The 16,667-nt window shown below is 41.7% G+C and overlaps 1 protein-coding gene and 2 non-coding genes across 4 annotated transcripts; all 3 read right to left on the reverse strand.

The window, feature by feature from the left end:
- Positions 1-8,243: 8,243 nt before the first annotated feature.
- On the reverse strand, positions 8,244-8,316 carry TRNAV-UAC (transfer RNA valine (anticodon UAC)). Its single transcript has one exon. It is a non-coding gene; the product is annotated as a tRNA-Val (tRNA).
- A 2,738-nt stretch (positions 8,317-11,054) lies between these two features.
- Positions 11,055-11,127, reverse strand: TRNAV-UAC (transfer RNA valine (anticodon UAC)). Its single transcript has one exon. It is a non-coding gene; the product is annotated as a tRNA-Val (tRNA).
- A 724-nt stretch (positions 11,128-11,851) lies between these two features.
- LOC123183342 (phosphoglucan phosphatase LSF1, chloroplastic) lies at positions 11,852-16,121 on the reverse strand. Of its 2 annotated transcripts, XM_044596129.1 has the most exons (10): positions 15,660-16,121; positions 15,283-15,389; positions 14,204-14,657; positions 13,985-14,056; positions 13,760-13,881; positions 13,138-13,353; positions 12,894-13,002; positions 12,619-12,731; positions 12,287-12,434; positions 11,852-12,140 (listed from the first exon to the last, which is right to left on the reverse strand). In XM_044596129.1, the coding sequence occupies exons 1-10, from the start codon at positions 15,987-15,989 to the stop codon at positions 12,018-12,020; spliced, it is 1,794 nt and encodes a 597-aa protein (XP_044452064.1). In that variant the 5' UTR covers positions 15,990-16,121; the 3' UTR covers positions 11,852-12,017. The 2 variants fall into 2 exon arrangements, with proteins under 2 accessions (XP_044452064.1, XP_044452065.1); XM_044596130.1 differs by lacking the exon at positions 15,660-16,121 and having other exon boundaries at positions 15,272-15,389.
- Between the last annotated feature and the right edge of the window lie 546 nt (positions 16,122-16,667).

Raw genomic sequence — 16,667 nt, forward strand, 5'->3', positions numbered from 1 at the left:
AAGAGGGCCGGGGCATCGGCTTATATAGGAGGGGAGGCGAGGGCGGCTTGGGCGAGGGGCAAGGGGAGAGGAGTCCCGCCTGGACACGGCGTCGCCGGCGAGGAGTGCTGGAGCCGGACTCCGGCGGCGGGTAGGAGAAGGTCCCGACAGGTGGACCCCACCTGTCGGTGGCTGGGCGAAGCGGGCGGCGGAGCGGGCGAGCAGGTGCGGCGGGGCTGGGCCGAAAGGCCAGTGGGCCAGTGCGGTGAGGAGCAGTGCTGGGCTTCGGCCTGGCACTGTTCGTAGGATTTTTTTACGAAGAACAAAAACAAAAGGGAACATAATAAACAAAAACTTTATATAGGCATATAATTTATCAAACTTTTCAGAAAATTATTTTCTACAGTATGAACATTATTCTAGCTTCAAATAAAATCCACAATATTTTAAATAAAGCAAACAATGCTACTAGTGCAATAAAATCCAATACAAATCATTTAAAAAGATACCAAAATGATTTCAAATTTATTTCTCTCCAATTTTATATTGTAGGGAATCATTTTACCCTATTTTCCATATATTTTATTTTTGGAGAAAAATAATTTGAATAAAATCCAAATAACTCCAAATTGAAAATAATTTCAAAAGGGGGCTTTAAATTTAATTATTTTAAACTCCCAACTCATATTTCATATGTTTTTGAAGAAGTCATTTTATCTTCTCTCATGAAAATCATTAAGTTGCTTAAAGTTTCTGTATTTGAAATATTTCAAATGAAATTCAAATATTTTCAACAACCCTTTTCATTTAAATAAATGGAAGAAGTCATGTCATCTTCACTCTAGGGTTTTGTGATGAAAAGAATTTGAATTCATGGAGATCATAAACGCAAGATGAAAGTTTGGGAAAGTCCTTTTATTCCCTCTCATTTAACTTTCAAAAAGTTTCAATTTTCACTCAATTTCACACAAGCAACCACACCACAATCAAACCAACAATCAAATCTATCAATTTATTATAACATTCCAAAATTTAGAATTCTGGGATGTTACAATACTGGGGGGAGTAGACACTGTGGATCTAAGATGTTCAGGTTTGAAAAATGGTGGCTCTCCCAACCTGACTTCAATCAGGTTGTGGAAAGTGCTTGGGGATCTGTTTCCTCTGATATTTCGTCTGTGGAAAATTGGATGGTTAAGTCTAGGGTTCTCGGGAAAAAATTAAGGGGTGGAGTACTAACATTGAAGCTGCTATTAAGAAGAGGAAAAAAGTCATACTTGTGGAGCTTGACAAGCTGGATGTCTCTTCTGAGACACAAAACCTTTCCCCCAGTGATTTTGCTAGACTAGGAAACTTTAAAAAGGAATTGGAAGATATTTGGAAAAAAGAAGAAACTGCCTTGTGGCAGAGATCAAGAGATAAAAAGTTTTTGGAAGGGGATAGGAACAATGCATATTTCCAAGCCTTGGCAAACCATAGACACAGGAAAAACCATCTTGCAGAACTGGATGGCCCCAATGGGGTAGTGACGTCTACTGCTGACATGTTGGAAGTGGCCACTGATTTCTATAAGAAACTTTTTGCTTTTGAGGCTAAACCTGATGTTCATCTTGAGGCTGACTTTTCGGAAGATGATGAGAAGGTTTCTGAACTTGATAGAGATAATTTAGAAAAAAAAATTCTGAAGAGGAAATTAAGCAAGCTATCAAGAGCTCATATGCCTGCGGGGCTCCTGGCCCTGATGGTCTGTCTTTTTTGTTCTACCAAACTTTTTGGGATATCATCAAAAATGACTTCATGTGGATGGTCAGGGATTTTGAAGCTGGTACTCTAGATATTTTCAGACTCAATTTTGCCTTGATTACTCTCATCCCCAAAACTCCTTTGGCCAGGGAGATGAAAAACTTTAGGCCTATTAGCCTTAGTAACTGTGCTGTTAAGATCTTTTCTAAAGCTATGACTACTAGAGTTTCTCCTTTATGTGATAAACTAATTTCCTCCAACCAGACTGCCTTCATCAAAGGGAGCTTCATTTTGGAAAGTGTTGTGATGGCTCATGAAGTGATTCATGAGGTTCACAGGTCTGGGAGTAGTGGCCTTATTCTTAAGTTGGACTATGAGAAAGCATATGATAGGGTTAATTGGGATTTCATTAAAGAGATGATCCTTTCTAGGGGCTTTGGGATCAAGTGGGTTAACTGGGTCCTTAGTACCCTACATCAAGGGACTTTTCAGGTCAGAATCAATGAAACTAATGGGCCACATTTTGTGGCTGGGAAGGGGCTAAAGCAGGGTGATCCTCATTCTCATTTACTTTTTACTTTGGTTGTGGATGTGTTTACCAAAATGCTATCCAAAGCTGCCAGAGCTGACCTAATTGCTGGTCTCCTACCCCAGGTGATTCCTGGGGGTGTCATCAGCCTGCAGTATGCTGATGACACTATCTTATTTTTGCAAGACTCAATGGCTTATGCCAAGAACCTGAAATGGATTTTGACTTGCTTTGAAAGCCTTTCTGGTATGAAAATCAACTTTAATAAAAGTGATCTCCATACCATCGATGTTCCTTTGGAATTGTCCAACAATTCTGCCCAAGTTTTCTGTTGTCAGTTTGGAGATTTTCCATTCAAATATCTTGGAGTGCCTCTTCATTGTAAAAAGCTTAGGAGAGAGGACATTCAGCATATTATTGACAGGATTATTAAAAATATTGCTGGCTGGTTGGGTAAACATCTTTCCTACAGGGGCAAACTAATTCTCTTAACTACATGCATAGCCAGCATTCCTGCCTACCTGATGTCTGTTATGAAATTCCCTAAGTGGGCCATTGATGCCATCACCTCACATATGTCTCACTTTTTTGGGGGCAATGTGGGTGACAATCATAAATACCATCTGGCTAGATTGCTCAGAAAAAAGAATTTGGGGGTTTAGGGGTTCCTAATCTTAGAGAGTACAACATGGCCCTCCTTGCCTCATGGGGAAGGAGATTCTATGATGGGAGGGATAGTGATTGGAAGAAAATTATTAACTTCAAATATGCTACTGACAAACCCAATATCTATTGGGGAAACCCTGGATTAGGCTCTCCTTTTTGGAAAAGCCTAACCTGGGCTCTTGATGGATCTAAAACTTTTATTAATTGGGTCCCTGGAAATGGTGAGAACATTGCCTTCTAGCATGATTCCTGGATTGGGGGATACTCCCTTAAAACTAGATTTTGGGAGTTGTTTGACATTTGTCAACAACAAGATGCCACCATTGCCCAGGTTTGGGATGGCAATTCTCTACAGCTGACTTTCAGGAGGTGTGTAGATGATAGCATTATGGAAAATGGTATGAGTTGTGTGAGATAGTTAGTGATTTTACCCCTGGGGCTGCTCCAGGCTCTCCTAGATGGAATCTTGAACCTTCTGGGATTTAAACAGTTAGATCTTTGTACAAAATGATTAACTTTGGAGGGATATCTTCTGATATTAAAGATGCTATTTGGAAAATCAAAGTCCCCCCCTAATATCCATGTTTTTCTCTGGCTAGCATATAACAATAAGTGCTTGACTAGAGATAATCTAGCCAAGAGAAGACATGTGGAAGATCCTACTTGTGTTTTCTGTGGGGAAAATGAATCGATTAACCATCTATTTTTCGATTGTGTGGTAGCCAGTCAAATCTAGAATATAATTGCTGAAGGGATGGGTATCTCTGCCCCATCTTCTTTTCTGTCCTTGTCTACTTTGTGGAAAGAGAAAAAGAAATATGAAGCTATCAATATTGCCACATCTGCTACCTTGTGGGGCTTATGGCTTCTGCGCAATGAAGTTGTGTTTCAGGGGCGAAAATGGCGAAGCATTCGCTGCATCATGGACCTGGTGGGTGGACTGATGAGACAATGGAAGATCTTGTGCTCCAACGCCCAGGGTGCGCTGCTTCTCCGATGCTTAAGGCTTTTGGATCGGCGAAGAGGGGAATTGCTTAGAATAGCTTGGGAGATGTGAAATGTTATGAACTACCTGAACTTAGTCCACCTGTTTTGGTTCTCTAGGCGTTGGCTGGACCCATCTATTTTGCCTTGTAATAGGGTAGTTCGCTATGTCCTTCTGTGACAGCTACTTTGGCTGTTGCCGAGCGCTGTACATTGTCCTGGTCGTGTTGGTTTCGCCTTTGCTTTTTAATAAAAGTTGGGGCAGGGGGGAAACCCCTATCTTTCAAAAAAAAAAACATAGACTTCATAGTCCACTGGCCCCTAGCATTGGTGTGTTCCGTGTAACTTTCATCATCCTTTATGTAATAATACCACACCAAATTAATGTGTATACGAGCTAGCATTGTAATATCCTCCAACGAGTGGCAGGCATCCATGCACCAGTATTGGTCAAGCAAGTCCTTGCAATGTGCCTTTTGTTGTGGGCAAAGAATCCAAAAAGGCTATGTTGAGCAACCATATGTCAGGCCACTCTCCGCTAGAACGTACTGCTAAGTACACAGAAATAAATTCCAAAGCAAGGTTGCCGTACAGCAACAGCAGTGTGACAATGACATTGGCAACTCTATATGCTTGTTTGTCAGTACTGTGGAAGAGACCGATGGCAACAATTGGCAAACCTGTAGATGATGCCCATGTTGCCAAAGAAAGATAATCGATAGGCGATAGTTGAGATGCGGCTATGCGTGGAGCACGATTTCTGGTGTAGGTATGTTCATCAGCAATATTGAGTCCAATAATAAGATCTCGGGGCTATGCGTGGAAGAGGACGAGTTCTAGTGCATGCAGAGAAGTTTAAAAATATGGGGCACATAAATTATGCGTAGAATACAGAGTATTGATGTAGAGAAGTTCAAAAGTGGCAGTGAGTTGTGATCTGATCACATACATTATGGGTGCAGCATGGCTTTTGGTGTAGAGAAGTTCAAAAGTGCTGGCGAGTCCAGATTTGATCACCTCATGCGGTGTTGAGCAGTGAAGGACCCAGAAGGATGTTAGGTTATCAAGCCGGTCAGAATAGCTATGTGCATAGTCCGCAAATAGCTTCTCAGCTCTCAGGCGAATGGAGGGGCATGCAGCTCTCAGGCCACCTAGAAAAATATGGCAACGTAGGCTTCTGATTCTTAAAGAAATTTCTTGATTGTTGTACATATTCTTCAAGTCCAAGCTGTCTACTTGTACCACTCGGAAGAACATCTTTCACAGTGGTGGAAAAGATATCGAAGCTAGCTCTCTTGAGATTTATTATCTTATCGATGCATTTGATAGGCCCGGAGATGAGGAGCAAAATTGCTGCAACCAATAGCCCGTTGTCGGCCGATAGTGATCATGACTTACAGAAGACATAATCGATTGCTGTGACCTGAGATTGATGTTGCTATGACTTTGCTATGCTTAATGCTTGTCACTAGGGCCCGAGTGCCATAATTTCATATCTGAACCGTTTATATTTTCACCATTATATCTATGTTCAAGATCCGATCTTCCAAGTCACACGCACCTATTACGTGTTATGATCCATAAACCCCAGGGTAACAGTAATTGAGATACTTTCCAGTGATGACCGTAGTTTGAGGGTATTCACTATGTGTTAATGCTTTGTTCCGGTTCTCTATTAAAAGGAGACCTTAATATTCCTTAGTTTCCTTATGGACCCCGCTGCCACGGGAGGGTAGGACAAAAGATGTCATGCAAGTTTTTTCCATAAGCACGTATGACTATTTACGAAATACATGCCTGCATTATATTTATGAACTGGAGCTAGTTCTGTGTCGCCCTAGGTTATGACTGTTATATGATGAATAGCATCCAACGAATTCACCGATCCAATGCCTACGAGTTTTCCACATAGTGTTTTTGTTAAGTTACTATTGCTATTGCTATTGTTACAACTGCTACAAAACTGTTACTGCCGTTACCGTTACCACTGTACCGTCACAACTGCTATCAAACTATCATATTACTGTGCTACTGGTCACTTTGCTACAGATATTTAATCTTTAGGTGTGGTTGAATTGACAATTCAATTGCTAATACTTACAAATATTCTTTGACTCCCCCTGTGTCGAATCAATAAATTTGGGTTGAATACTTTACCCTCGAAAACTGTTGGGATCTCCTATACTTGTGGGTTATCACGCCTCCTTTTTATCTGTATGTTTGTTCTCTAAATAATAATTAAAAAGTGATCTGCAAAACATAACGCCAACAAGTGCGCAGGGGGCCCTTGCCCCCCCCCCCCCCCTCCCAAACACTTCAACATGTGATATTTATTCAAATATTCTCAGGCTGCAAAGGCTATTCCCTTCAGATAGTTACCACTTAGCTGAAGGTCTCCAAGTGAGCTAAAGTTTCCCGACTGTGGAGGAAACATGCCATATATATTGTTGCGCTCAAGGTTGAGATATTTGACGCTGGTTGTGTCACAAGCCCAATTAATAATGTTGAAATGCATTCGAATTGAATTGGAAGAGATGTCGACAATCTTGAGCCTGGTGAGGTTCGAGCAGGGCACAAAGCAACCTGGCCTACCATGACACATAGGTTCACGTTGCTCAGGTCAAGGCACTTCAGCAAAGAGAGCTGTGGCAGCCATGAGAGATCGAATGAGTGCAGATAATAAGTCCTCGGATTGAGGTATCGTAACATGGATAGGTTGCCAAGCTGATGGGCACCATGCCATTAAAAATTAGGTAAGAGAGGTTGATGTGCCGCAGGTCACGAAGAGACCCTAAGAAGTTTGGGAGGCGGCCTCTAAACCCGAAGAGATTATAGTTTCTGCCAAGGTCCAGATATTGCAGATGCTACAGGTATTTTGGAGAAGATCTTATCTCACCTTTAGTAGATGACTAGATGTTGTAAGGTGCATGAAGGTCGAGCTCGATGGCATGGCGGGTCATGTTGTTGCACCTTACGCCCTCTCACCGACAGCAGTCCTGCCCTCGCCACGATGAGAGGAGGCCATCAGGGCCATCTGCGATACATGCCATCATGGACATCAAGTCTTCCCTCTCCCCTCGTGATGCATTCTCCAAGATCATGCGCCCTCCATGTAGCTGTCTTGGGCAACCTATTGTGTGGTTTCTATGAGCAGGAGCAGCAAGAATGCAAGTGCAAACATGGCGGGTTTGGATCTGAAATGTGTTTCATTGCTAAACTTCATTGTTATAGGAGCGGTGTGATATGATGAGAGGTATTATCTGTTGGATAAACTCATCGCTGATTCCTTGTTCAGAATAATGTGGTGCATGGCCGATGTGACATCTGCATGCACGTAGCTAGTATACCAGGAGTGCCATGGCACGTCGAGGTTGTTTATTTTCTATTTTCCTTGTTTAGTCCTCCGGTTAGCAAGGCACACGAAATGTAGTCGTGGGATGGCACGGCATCACGCAAATTGTGGGGCAGTCTGACCGGAGGTTAGTTAGCTAAGATCCATTGTAATCGAGCTACTCATTCAAAGGAATAACAGAAAGACTCGCGTAGGTTCAGGCGAGGCAAAAACTACCGTCTGCTGTTCGTTCTCGCTCGTTCTTCTCACTCTCCGGCGATCTAATCGCCACTCCGGCAACTACATTATCGCAGTCAAGATGCAGTGGCCCATGGCCAAACCAAATCGTTGTTGGAACATAGAAGAAAAAGAAAGCGTTCAACACTCGGCAGGATTGACCGCATCAACATGGAGGAAGGAGGATCTCAAGGGCAGCGGCGGAGCTTAGTGCAAGTCTGAGGGGGCCGTGGCCCCCCCTGCCTTAGGCAAAAAAAATCAGTGAAGAAATTTTACTGTGCATGGATTAGATAAGGAAAAGATCAATAGATTCCTGCCTAGCTCCGCCACTGCTGAAGGGGCAATTTCTTCGCAGCGCTTCAGTCCAGTGTTATTACATCTCTGTCATGCTAGTGCTGGTGGAGTCAAAGAAGAGAGGAGAAAATGATCTAAAGAGACATTTTCTTTTCCGATGTTCTTTAGTCTAGTTTTATTACTGTGTTATACTAGAGTTAGTGGAGTTAATGACTAGCTGTTCATCAAGTACAGTTTACTCTGTATCTGCAGTTTGTAATTCCCACTGTGTGTGTGTAAAGTTAGTATGTTCATGAAGAGAAAAAGTTATTTCATCACCTTAAATTCTGTAGTAAGATGTACTGTAAAACCTATCGCTATGTATCACTGACACGCAGAATAATAGTCGTCTGAGTCACTCCTGACCGCAGCGCCAAAGAAAAAGAAAAACAAGATACTGGAAAATAATGGGCCAAAAAAATATTAGGGAGGAAATAGAATTGTTGCTGCCCAGGATCGAACTGGAGACCTTCAGTGTGTAAGACTGACATGATAACCACTACACCACAGCAACTATGTCTTTTTTTTCAGTTAACAACGAATTTGTACGGCAAGTGTTATTATTACGTGCCTAGCCTCCTTACCGTTGGTATCCTCGTCCTGTTTATCTTCAGCGTGATAATATTACGCACCAAAACAACTTTTATCATTGTTTTTCTAAATCATCATTGTTAATAATAACTCGTACTCCCTTCGGTCCATATTAATTGCCAACAATAAATGTGGGTCGAAGGGAGTGTCGTCTTTTCACAAAGAAGGCGTATACTATACTGAGTTAGGATGGCTCAGCCACCTTCCCACCTCATCTAAGAGATCCACCCTTCCACTGCCCCTTGTTATAGCCTCATCATCCATGATGGTGGAGCAATGGCGGACTCTGCTGGTCGCATGAGAGGAGAGATGATGCGAGGCGAGGTTGGAGGAGGGAGAACGTAGAAGTGGAGCATAGCAGAATTTGAAGGTGAAATGGAGGCATTATCGGATATCGGTGGGTGGGGCGATTTTTTTGGGTGGGCTAGGGGTAATTGACTAGAATAACTAAAGTTTGGGTGTTATTTATAAGAATTGTATAATTTATGCCACACTAAATGCAAATGGTGTTGTTGTTTCAACTCCGACCACAAGATGGAGATCGTCGATGTGATCTGACGGAGATACGACGTTGCTCCCGTTCTTCCCTACACCCCCAAGGATATAGGGTTCGCCCAACACAACATTACCACAGACTCACGCTACCGGACCGGCCAAGGTATTGCCTTTGCTCAGATGTGTGACAAGATGAGGAGCGGATGTCTGGTACAACTGAGGATAACTATATGCCACTGGATTTTCAGTTGCTATTTATGTAGATTAGTAGTCTTATTAAAGAAAGATAACTTGACCAAGTGTAGATTGGATGGTAGTAAGAATTGATGTTATCGTGATGGGTGGCACATCTTTCTCCCATGTCCGCCCTCTCCCTTTTGCGGCAGACTTTTCATGTTGGTTTCCATATACCTTTAAAAACGGGTGCCTCAATATGTTTGGGAACTAGCTAACTAAATGGGGTTAGTGCTGAGAGGCTCAGATCCGAGTGAGAGTGTGCCATTATATTAGGTTACGCAGAGTTGTCGAAATGACGCTGTTTCTAACCATATTAGGCCTTGTACAATGCAAGACGCTTAGGAGAGGTGTTTAAAGAAATAAATCAGTCTTCCTTTAAGCATCTGTCGGTGCTTAATTATAGAGGGTAGACACTTAATTAGGCGGCTCTCCTATAGCACTTGTGCTTTAGAAACTCCCGTTTTTTTTTTCTAAGCACCTAACATTGTACAAGGACTTAAGAGTTTTCAACTTCTTGTAGGGCACATATCGAGTCCATGCAAGGTGCTCACTTCAACATCAACATGTGTAGGCATGGGAGACTTTGTCTTATGGTGCAACCACTAGGAGACGATACATATGATATATTCAAACAATATAAATGATGGTCTAGCAATATGATTAGTAGAGCATAAGTATGAAATCTTTTGTTGTTGGTCCGTGATTTCCTTTCAATGTATTAGTTCAACTAGCAAAAAGGCCCGTGCGTTGCAACAGGAGAAAAAAAATACCACACACTCTTAATTTGCAAAAAATGGTCTATAATCTGAGAATTTGTACCTACGGCCCAAACAAAGATGATCTTAACCTATAAAAGCGTAGTTTAAGATTCATGTGTTCTATTTCAACACGTCTTGCATGTAGATTTAATTCGTACAAAGAAACGGGTAAGTGGTCATGCATTTATTCATGTCATGTTCGGAATGGGGTGTTGTCACGGGCGAGTAAAGAAAAACGACAAAAACAAACGATGACACATTAGCACACTACAAAGACATGTGTGCAGCAATGACAGTTTTCAGTTTAAGAATCACCAACTTATGGTAACTTTTGAACACTTTTTTTCACATGCATATTTTTTAAATACATGAAGAGTTGTCAAAAAGGTTGTTAAATAGATACATTTTTTTTAATCATAAAGAGAGATTTTTTAATCATAAATAGATACATGATTTTTTAATCACCAACTTATCTTCAATTTCATGTCCAATCCTCATTTTGCCGAGGTGTTCATCCCCAATCTAAATCAGTACCGGTATGAAAAAAAAGATGAATAATGCATTGTTAATTAACATTGCAGCTTAGATAGTATTTTTTAAATTGTTAACAGGTAAAATAACATCATTTTCAGATTCTACATATTTTTCTCATTAAATTTCATATATAACATGTTAAATTTGGAGTTACGATTTACAAGATATGAGTATTTTCAAAAACATTTAATATGTACTGTGGGTTTAATGTCAGAAACATTAGGGGATTTTCTATAAAATAGTAAAACGGACTAAGAATACCTATTTTATTTTATTAGTAGGTATAGATTTAATCTACATAACAAATATGTTCACGTGTGCAACCAAAGTACATCATCATAGAAGGTAACAAAGAGCGAACCAACCTGCGGTTGGATGGTTAGAGGGACTGTGATATCCCCAACCCACCAGGGTTCAAATCCTGGTGCTCGCATTTATTTCTGTATTTCCGGCGATGCGCATTCAGTGGGAGGGGACGTTCCCGTCAACGACGAGGCGAAAGAAAGCAGAAATAAAGCTAGTTTGTTAATGGAGAGAAAAATAATAATTTAATCAATCATTTCGGCCTGCTATATTATCATTGACATGCAGAAAAATGCCAGATGACTAGGGTCAAAAAAAGGGGGAAAAAAGGAATTGCTGCTGCCCAGGATCGAACTGGAGACCTTCAGTGTGTAAGACTGACGTGATAACCACTACACCACAGCAGCTGTTTGTTCTGTTTGTAATTGACACCTTAACTGTACGGTAAGAATTATTATTACGTTCCCAGCATACACCGGTTATCTTCAGCACTGAATCTTCAGGTCACACTTCTCACGGATCTGTCTTGGCGAAGCTCAACCCTTACCTCAGGAGTCCGGGATCCGGTAAGGTAAAGCCGACAGTCGACCCAAAGGGGCCGTCCTCCCGAAAGTCATCTTTTGAGCCCGAGCTCATATGCTCCCGCATGAACAGTAAAATCGAAAAAAATTCAAAAAATTCCAAATTTTTTTTGAGAGAAACATTGACAAAAGTTCTAAGTGCCTGCAAAAATTCATCATGAAATCACATTCCTGTAAGGCGTGGCAAAAAAAACAAATTCAGTGCTTCAAAATGCGTTTGAAAGTAGCTTTTTTCAGAGTACTGTTTTTGTTTTTTTTGCCACGCCTTCTAGGAATGTGATTTCATGACGAATTTTTGCAGGCACTTAGAACTTTTGTCAATGTTTCTCTCAAAAAAAATTTGGAATTTTTTGAATTTTTTTTGATTTAGTTTTGATTTTACTGTTCACCCGGGAGCATATGAGCCCGGGTGCAGATTAGCCGCGTCCCCGTCCTCCCCCCTTCTCCCGCCTCCCGGGTTACAGAGGCAATTTCTTACCTTGAGACAGGGAGAGCCTCCAGCAAAGTAGTTAGTTATTTTACCTATTCCGTTTAGAGTGAACAACCCAAAGACCCAGAGTAAAAGTTCATTTCAGGTACAGCTCATAGAACTACAAGAGATATACATTGTGCCCAACCACGTTTGATTTCAACGAGCATACGGTGCGAAACGATTGCTCTCTGTTCATGAGGTTTATGTAAACTACGGAATCGGGAGTTGGGTTGGGATGGCATGCCTACTGCTTTGGAGCCAATCTGATTGGGCAGATTGCAAATGCCATGAGGCGTGCCGCAAACGCCAGCGAAAACCGCTCATCCTCAGTCAGTGCCCTCTCTATCACCTTAACAACAGATGGATCCTGCCATGAGAGACATCACATTTTATTATCGTATAATACAGATGTCTACATAAAGATGTGCATTAGAAAAGCAGGCATGGTTTGATCGAGAAATGGAACTATGAGGATATCTGTCTAATTAGCGTAAAAATAGGCAGGTTGTATACCTTTATCTGCAATTGGCTGGGAGCAGGACGAATCCGGGCGATGTCACCGACTCTGATCACATTGTTGACGTTTCCGTGTTCATCTGTCTCTGACGGCAACAAACTCGAGTGCCTCCAATTACCCCCAACTATGAACTTGTAGTAGTACCTGAACCAGTATGGGTTAGTTACTTGTGGATAACTCTAAAGTATCACAGGAAAATTGATCATAAGTTGAACCAAGATAGAAAGATGGCATCTCTCTGCAATATTCTCATATAATACCAACTCCAAGGCACTGATGAATCTCGTTACTGATTTTTTTTTTCAGAATCTTATAATCGGCAGCTTACTTTCCATGTCGAAGTCGAACCTCAGCTTCATATCTGGATCCGCCCTTGTGGTTACACTTTAATTTGTCTTTCCAGTTACTTGTAAAATCCCCCACCAATTCCACGTCCTCACCCTGGAGAAAATGCATAACATTCAATTCCGTCAGGTTAGTGATTATCAAGAGGAAGATAGAAATTAACCCAATAATTTCACACCAAAAGCACTGCTCAATGATACATTCCGGATACTTTTTTTAGGGAACATTCTGGATACATTCTGTCATGAACGAACTTACCTCCCGACCATTGTTCCAAACAAAGCACACTGAATGTGTAGGAGTGCCATCATGTCTTCCATTTTCAACTAATGCAATGAGATCCCAAGTTGCCCAAACAATTGCAGCTCTGTGTATTCAAATGAAACTTTAAGCTCCCAAAACAATAGCCACAATAACTAAGACAGTGGAAATAAGAACCAGACAGCTCTTATTTGTTGAGTTAATTCCCTAAAATTAAGAAAACTATGTCATATAAAACTACCTGTCAGGTCTACATGAATGCAACCCAGTGATGAACTTGTGAGCAATATGAAGAGGTGTATCTTGAACCCAATGTAGATATGCAATCACACATGCTGGTGATCTATCATATCCAGTGGTACAAGTCACATATATACGGTAGTTCTTCCTTATTAGGCGCAAAAGAAGACCAACACAAAAAGGAAGCTTCTTTCTCAGGTCCATGGAATCAACCTCTCTGAAAACAATAAAAATAGAGGGCATCTATAGTTCAATGAAAATCAGATTCCATAGGAAGTGCCAACTATATAGCAGCGATGTTTATTTCCTAAACAGGAAAGTGCAACAGTTATCAAACAGAAGGGATACTGTAGAGATAATGCTGAACATTACATCCTATACTAGCAGGTATCTACATAACCCTACTTACTGTAACTACAAAATAAAGGAAGAATAAATATCTCTTTTAACAGGAAAAAGACTGCTGCTAATCATTAAGATGTTATTCTGACAACAAGAATAAATATTTCTTTTACTCAGTGATATTATAATATATTTAAGCACGTCCACTGTTGCTACTGCAAGGCACTCTAATCAACTAAGTTTTTCATTCTGATCTACTAGTGAGAAAAATAAAATCCTACCGGATAGGGTAGTTAATCATCAAGATGTTGTTCTGACGACAAGAATCGTTGATTGCCTCAGAATTTATTCCCCAATTAATGCGCTCACTTTCACTTTGGAAATTCAGGACAGCAGTAATACCCTGGTGCCTTTTAAAATGTCAGAAACTTAACTGAATGGTAAAAGGCCAGGTACAAATTGAACAAATAAGATTTCTGTTCATTGTGCTATGTCAGTGAACCTACCACCGTCTCTGATAACATCTTCACATCCTTTTGTGTTTGTATGCATGATCCAACATATATTTGCTCAGTAATCTGTGACAAAATACATCGAATATTCAAAGATTGCTATGCTGATTGACAGACTAGTCCTAAAGTCTTGAAAGGAAATGCATAGCACCTTCATCACTTCATGTAGTATACATAGCAAAAGAAGAAGAGGATAAAGAATTATTTACCGACCTTGCTGTATTGCATACCAAGTGAATGATTATAGTACAGTTCACCTTTAGCACGGTCTAGGGCTTTAATGTACTCCTCCAAAGGAAAACTACCATGTGCCCATTCAGCATCCATGTCATCCTCATCAGAGTAAAAGCCAACAATCTCACTCATCCAATTTGCAAGGTTCGTACTCCTCCTATTGAGTCCGTCTTTCTCACTAGATAAAAGCGCCCATCCTTGGGAACTTAGTAGCCTTGGGGAAAATACAGCAAAACCAGATTTCCCATTTCCTGGAGATGATTTATTCAGCTTTGAGGACAACATAGCACTATTCCAGGTCGGAAGAGAAACCCTCCCTCTGTTAAATAGGATATGATAATCTTCATTTTGATGCAACTGGTGTATTGGATAAGGCGCAACTGGCCTTTCAAGGACAAGATTGCATGGTCCTGACTCTTGGTTTAGAACCATCCTGCAGATACATTACAGAAAACATATGACCAAACAAATAAGTGCAAGTTCAAACTTCTAAGAGTGACCACTAGTTACATCCTACTTTCAGAGATTCAACATTAGTAAGTTTAATTAAGGATGCTGAAACCACTAATGTTTTGATGGAATGGTACAGTTGGAGCATGTACAATGCAGAGTGCTTATGTGCGACTCAGTTCGCCACATCATTATTCACCTACAAATCTTATCTCCTGCAATGCAAGCATCTCTTTGTAGGTGCTTAGATGATTTATTAAATATCAACTGGTACTAGTTAAATGCATATGTGCCTCCGAAGCATGGGTGCCTAATCAACCACTCACCCTTTATAATAAAAAAACTCCTTGAAATGCGAAGTGTTGCTGAGACACGCATCTTTTTAAAGCGGAGGGTGTATTATGGTTAAAGTATGCCCGTACCACATGGTTTTGAGATGTCATACAGTTATGAGTTGACACCACATATTTGCTATAGGTTGCAACAGATATACAGGATAACATAGCTAATATCAAACAGAAAACCTCCTATCTAGCACAATGATCTTTCTGTGATACTTGAAGAATACGAAGAAGGTTTCAGCAATAGAAACTTTACTAGTGCCATACTCCGTGTCACCTAGGTCTTTTATGCGAACAAGACCCTCATTGTGGTCAGTGCCTGCCTTCTTGAGAGTGTCCCCAACCATTATGATCCGCGACTTCTCCGCATTTCCCTGCAGCAGCAGCAGCAGCAGCAACAACAGTTAGTAAATTTGCAAAAGCCTTCCAAATCAGAGATGGCCATAGCACACAGTTCAGATAGATAGTTCATTCACAGCGATAAATGCAGAGAAACAGCTCTGATGTTCTGGACAAGTTGGCAGTATGTCTGTCAGTAATTCAGTATCCCTCTGGCGTAGATTAGTGGCAATTCGAGTGGAAAAGATCAACTGAAGGAAAAAGTGAGGAACAGAAAGAATGACGTTGCAAGGTCGAATTTTTACCCCTCTCTTGAGAGAGTGCACGAAGACGCGGCCGTCGACGGCGAGCGCGAAGCGGAGGCCGAGCGGGCGGTCGACGGCGACCATGTACTCGTTGAGGTTCATCCTCCCCGCCGCCGCCGTGGGCCCCTCCTCCTCCTCCTCCTCCTGGCCGCCCTCCGAGGCCGCCACGACGGCCAGCCCCCTCCTCCTCCCACCATTGCGCCTTCTGGAAGAGGAGGCGGCGCGGACGCTGGACGCCGGCGGCGGCGGCGGCGCCGCTGGCCCGACTCTGACGCGACCCCGTGGGGTGAGGAGGGCAATGCTTGAAGGGGGCATGAGGCTGAGCGCCATGATTTGGGGATTGGATCGGGCGGCGGTGCTGATCGGGGGCGGAATGCCGGAGCGGAGCGGCGCGGGATCAGAGGGGCATGGGGATGGGAAGTGTGTGGAAAGAAACTGTGAGCGGAAGCAAAGGGAAGAGTACCACGTGCAGACATGGGAGACATGCTCCCATGCTCCCCGGCCATCTCGGCCGTTGGATCTCTCCCATGCTCTCGGGTTAGATCTTAGATTCAATGGCCTTATAGGGATAAAATAAACAAAGCTTTTTAAGTACCGGTGCTTATTTACGAGTGAAGTATCTAATTAAACATTTATTCTCTATATATAAGCACTTTGCGCGGCTAGTAGGGTGACCCTGCATGCTCATTGAAATTTTCTAAATCATTTACAACTCCATAATTCTCGAAACAACTTGTATATTTCGATCAAGTCCATGCATGATAATACGTGTGCCAATTGCTCGAGATGGCCTTCTGGCAAATGGATTTATTGTGCAAGTTGTCACAACACCGATTTGTACGTTAAATGTTAGTTAAAGTTTTTGTCATGTGCAGCTTATGGAACCGGTCGAACGAACAAACACAACAACTCTCTATTTTATGTTTCTTTCTTTCACATGAACACACTGCTTTCTTACCTGACACTCGATGGAAGATAAAACATAAAGGATGTTCAATTACTAATGTG

This window comes from Triticum aestivum, chromosome 1D (genome assembly GCF_018294505.1).
Source record: "Triticum aestivum cultivar Chinese Spring chromosome 1D, IWGSC CS RefSeq v2.1, whole genome shotgun sequence".
Classification (NCBI taxonomy): Eukaryota; Viridiplantae; Streptophyta; class Magnoliopsida; order Poales; family Poaceae; genus Triticum; species Triticum aestivum.